This window comes from Mandrillus leucophaeus, unplaced genomic scaffold (genome assembly GCF_000951045.1).
Source record: "Mandrillus leucophaeus isolate KB7577 unplaced genomic scaffold, Mleu.le_1.0 Scaffold1514, whole genome shotgun sequence".
Lineage (NCBI taxonomy): Eukaryota > Metazoa > Chordata > Mammalia > Primates > Cercopithecidae > Mandrillus > Mandrillus leucophaeus.
Genome location: NW_012101493.1, coordinates 61,201 through 66,283, shown reverse-complemented (window position 1 = coordinate 66,283; position 5,083 = coordinate 61,201). Strand labels below are relative to the sequence as shown.

General features: G+C 48.9%; 1 protein-coding gene across 1 annotated transcript; it reads left to right on the top strand.

Moving 5' to 3' along the window:
• The first annotated feature begins 2,118 nt into the window (after positions 1-2,118).
• LOC105535911 (putative uncharacterized protein FLJ39060) lies at positions 2,119-5,081 on the top strand. The gene is made up of 2 exons (XM_011975161.1): positions 2,119-2,414; positions 3,395-5,081. The coding sequence occupies exons 1-2, from the start codon at positions 2,163-2,165 to the stop codon at positions 3,512-3,514; spliced, it is 372 nt and encodes a 123-aa protein (XP_011830551.1). The 5' UTR covers positions 2,119-2,162; the 3' UTR covers positions 3,515-5,081.
• The last annotated feature ends 2 nt before the right edge of the window (positions 5,082-5,083 follow it).

The following is a 5,083-nucleotide window of genomic DNA, read 5'->3' as shown; positions in this document are numbered from 1 at the left end:
AACTGCAAATAAAAGGGAACGCTCTTGATTCAGTCGGAATATTTTTTAAAAGCCTCCGAAAACAACGATGCTTACTGGTGACATGTTGACAGCTTTCCCTCTGAGATCAGGGAAAAATAAATAAATAAATAAATAAATAAATACAAACCGCTACATCCACCGTCACCACTTACAGTGCCACGAAGGAAGAAAAAGTAATCAAAGCAGTCCTGCAAGCACAGCCTTAAATGCATAAGCATGTCCACCAAAGGACATCCTTGTGAACGTGCACCACAATCACTCCAGCGCTGGAAACTACTGAAGAGTCCATTAGAAATAAAAGGCATGAATAAATTGTGGCATTGTCATACAATTCAAAATACTGCGCAGGAAGGCAAAGAAACGAAATTCAGCTACACAGCACGACAGAAGTCAATAGTAAGGAGAAAAACCTTACTGAAAAACCAAGAGAAACCCAGATTATAAAATATGTACTGTAAAATATGTACTGTACTGATTCTACGTACGTGTAATGCGTTCACAAACAGGCGGGATTATCTTCAAGTGTTAAAAGTCACAAGAGTGGTTAGATTGGCCGAGGTGGAAGACAAGAGTGACTGGCATGAGAGTGCTTTTGAGCTGCCAGCAATACAGTACACCATTTCTTAACCCAGATCGTAGGGGATCAGATGTCCCTGTGGAACCATTTACTGAGCGGTACCTTCATTTTTCATGCAACTCCATTTTTGTATTATATTCCACTACAGTGTACATAAACATATTTAAATGAATACAATCCCAGGAATGTCCATAAACAATGGATTCTTCAGTGAGTTGTATATTCTCTGACCACAATGCCACAATGGGATCTAGAAATCAATAACAAAAGATCATTACAAACCCCCGTATGTGTTTGTAAATTAAGAAACATCCTCCTTCGTAACCCATGGCTCTAAGAAAAACTAACGTTGAAATGAGAAAATGTTTTGAGCTTACTAACGAAGCAAACTCCAGAGGTCTTTGCCTGCCAATATTACTAAGTCTCCTCTCTGGGGAAGTTTAGATTACACAGGAAGACTCTCCTGCATCTCTGAGAAGGGGCAAGATGCCAGCAATCTGGACGCCAAACTCCAGCGGAGGTGAGGGACTGCAGATTGCTGTAGACAGCAACTGAAATCCCTACGCTGGGTTGGGATGTATGCCTTCAAGTGAGTCTGAAGTTCCAAAGCCCATAAATCTGCTGGTTCATGCTGTGCAGACAGTACATTTGTCCTCCAACTCCCAGAGTTGGGGGAGAGTGATTTGTCATGCTACGAGGAGCTGAGAGGGGATCTGGGTGTCTAAGTGATTTTTAACTACACTTTCTAGAGCAATCATGCAATTTACAGCCCCCACCATTACCAACAAGATGCAGGGATACACGGCAATGCCAGTGTGGCAGACAGTTGGAAGGTCTGGTGAGAGGGGTAAGTCGGTTGCTTTCCGGCTGTCCTCACTGCCAGTTGATGCTCAAGCTCTCTTGGCAACACAAGTGAGACTCTGTCTCTAAAAAAGCAAAACATAAAAAAAAAAAAAAATTAACATGTAGTCCCAGCTACTCTGGAGGCTGAGGCTGGAGGATCCCTTGAGCTCAGCAGCTCGAGGCTACAGGGAGCTATGATCGTACCACTGCACTCCAGCCTGGGCGACAGAGCAAGCACCCGCCACGCCCTCCAAAAAGATCAAGCTCTCTTAATCAGCTAAGTCAGATGTCACTCACCTGTTTCCTTACCATCTTCTGCTACTTTCTTTCTTTTGTCTCCTCAGCCAGTTTCTTTGTCTTTATGGGGTAAAGCCTTAAGAAAGAAGGATGCAGCCAGGAAAGAGGGAGGGGGAAGAGAAGGGAGAAGTGAAGGTGAAAAAGAGAAGAGGTGAGTGAAGTACATGACCAAAGGTGCCCTGGGGAACCTGGGAGCAAGAACAAGGGTCCCCGGGTGAGTTGAAACTACCCCTCGTGCTCTTTGGTCTGTTGGGTGCTCCGGTTGCAGGGAATAGGCATCCAGTTGGACTTCATGAGAACTCACACTTTGGGGTGTGGAGGGCAGGACACCATGAGAGGAGTCCCACCCTGCTGCAAAAGATAGAAGAGGAGAGTTGTCCCCAACATAAAAGGGAAGGCAGTGACAGAAAGAGGCAAGCAGAGGATGGTGGATGGCAGAACAGAGACTATCATCAATGACATTTTCTTCACTGAGCCCACCCCAGAAATGAGCTCCCTTCCTGTGCACTCTCACAGCTCCTTGTCGTTGAATCTCATATCACTGATGATAATTTGCAGAGGAATAATTAAGTTGGTGATTCACTTTAGGATGTACTGCCCTCCGAGGCTGAAAGCTAAACACATAGGGCCCACGTTACGCCCAGTGCCACTTAAGGAACTAAGGATTAGTCACTGGGTAAGTATCAGGGGAAGGGAGGGTGGGGAGGGTGAGGGGAAGGAACGGCGTAGAGAGAAGGTAAAAGCAAAAGGAGGGGAAAACCAGGGAGGACAACATGCGAAAGGAAAGAGGGAGAGAAAGGGCAGTGAGAGATATGGGAACTCGGAGGGAGGACAAAGGGAAAGACAAGGCATGGAGGCGAGAGAGCAGAGAGGGGAGATGAGGGGTGATGACGGAGGCTGAAGTGAGGTAGGAAGAGAGAGGAAAGAGGAAAGGAGTGTAGAGGAATGGATGAGGGAGTAAAGAGAGAGGAACAAGGGGAGAGGTCCTTTACCAAAGGGTGATTGATGAGCGGGGGGCAAGATGAAGGGGCAGTGAGGGAGAAAGGGTAAGGAGGAGAAAACTGCCAGCGTTGAGAACTCTACTGTGCCTCTGGAAAGAGGGGATCCCCATCCCAGGTCAATCTGGGGCTCCCTGTGGGACTATCTCAGAGGGAGGAGCTGGATAAGCCAAGAGCAAAGGGTGCACGGGACCGCTCTTGCCTGGCTGCATGTGTCATTCGGGGCCTTCCCACCCAAACAGGGCGACCGGTCACATCAACAGCCACCTCTGATGAATCCAAGCTCTGCACCGGATCCTCCTTTACCCTGCCTGTTTCAACAAGCAAATTTAAGGGAATCCCTCCCCTTCCTGGGATCCCTCCCTGACTGTGTCAGTTGTAACCCCTTTCATGGTGGCAGAGACCTGGCCTCTCCCACAAGAACCCTACGGGCCAGCCAGTGTGATGCACCGTACATCATCTCTGTTCAGGATGAAGCCTGTGTGTGTGTGTATGGGCTGGGAGTGTGTGTGTGGGGTGTGTGTGTGTGTGTGTACTAATAATCGCAGGGATCAATACCTCTGTGGGAATTGTGAATTCTTTCGATGTGACTGCCTTGCTAGAATCCCCTCTCCCAGGGGCCTTTATTTCAAGGACCAACTCTGCTTTTCTCCCACAGCCCAGTGAATGCATCAGACACTCAGCTTCAGTTCCCATGGCAACAGGGGCTAATGGTCTAGAGACTAAGGATGAGACAAAGACAAACGCAGAGAAATGTGCGTGTTCTGTCTTCCTCTGAGGTACGCAAGCCCCTATTCAGGGATTGAAAAGAACATTCGCTTTAGTTCTACCCTGCCCTCCCCTCAATGCTGGGTGGAGGAGGGCAGAAATGCAGACGGGTCCGACATGAATCCAGAATTTCTACATCCTCTCAATGCACCTGCACGGCTTGGAGACAGGCTTGTTTGTCCCCGAGCCATCATGTTACCAACAATGTATTGTACCTGTAAACCATGCCTGTGGAACCTAGGATTCCTGCTACCCCAACTCACTTTCCTCTTTCCCACCCTCTAGCCTCTATCATAGTAGGGGAGTTTTTTCAGTCATTCCGATTTTCTGACAGAAAGTTCCAGCCAGCCCGATTTCAGAAGCGCTGTCTCAGAAGGGCTCCCTGATCCTTCCTGCCAGAGTCACATAGGACACACCTCCTCCCTCTTCTCCTCTATGGCCTAGGAGACCTCCGCCCAGACCATGGGACCAGTTCCTAGGACTCCCCCTTCCTGCCACACTCCTGTTCCGCCGAGCCTTGGGGAGACTCCGAGGAGGGAGGTTTCTGGTAGTCTCCCACTTCTGGAAGCAGCCCAACTAATGAGAGGCCTCTTCCCTGCCCCTCTTCCTGAGAAGCCCACCACCTCCTGTGTATTGGCTCCCCTTACCAGAGGCTGGACAAACAGGGTGCCAGGCAAGACATGAGACGTCCCACACTATAAATTTGTGATAAACAACAACTCAAAAGCTGGGCAAATGCCCCCAACTTCCCCTCTCTTCTTTCCGTCTATTCCAGCGAGTCTCAGAAGTCCCTTTGTCCAGCTGCACTCTCCTCTCCTGGGACCCAGCCACCCTCCATTTCCCATGTCCTGGAACCCCTCAGTCCAAAATATCTAAATAAACTCCACTTCACTGCAATGGTGCAACCCACACCCATAGCCATGCCCTACGCCAGAAGGAACCACATGAAGTCCTGCCCATCTTCCCGACCTCCACGGATGTTGCGCGACATCCAGTCTCCTCTGGGTCAGGGGGTTTGTCTCATATGCACTCCTGAGTGCTCACCTGCCAGTGACTCCCCTGTGTTTCACACCCCTCTCAGGGGATCTCAGATCCACTCGGCTGCTGGTCTCTGTCTGGATGACCACGACCAGTTTCCCTTGGAGAAGGACCAATGGGGAATGGCAATGCCAGGAAGGCAACGCTTCGCTTCACTGCTCTGCTCCTTAAATCCCCAAAAACACCACTCACAGGACCGTAGACGCTATGCCAGTTACAGACTTCAGTGAAGGATCAATAGTGACTACATGAAATGACAGTGGAACAAACTACTAGCGAGCGATGGCTAAGTATCCATGCTGCTAGAATCCAAAAAGAATCACCCACACCCTGCCTCCCACGGAAAAGATAAGATCTTCTGAGGACATTCCATTTCCGGTGAATTCCTGTTCATGGCTTTTCTTCCGGTTTTGAGCACTGCCCTTTTCTCTCCCTGGAAAGGAGGAAGTCCCCTCCATTAATCTGCTTCATTGTAGGGATTTCTTTATTTCTCAGTAATGGGATCTGTCTATCTCTCCACCTCACTGTGAACACATGAACA

Bases quoted from the DNA above. Each gene is read 5' to 3' on its own strand.
- LOC105535911 (XM_011975161.1), top strand. From the start codon at position 2,163: ATGGTGGATGGCAGAACAGAGACTATCATCAATGACATTTTCTTCACT. The intron at 2,415-3,394 runs GTAAGTATCAGG...TTTCTCCCACAG, and splicing joins AACTAAGGATTAGTCACTGG to CCCAGTGAATGCATCAGACA.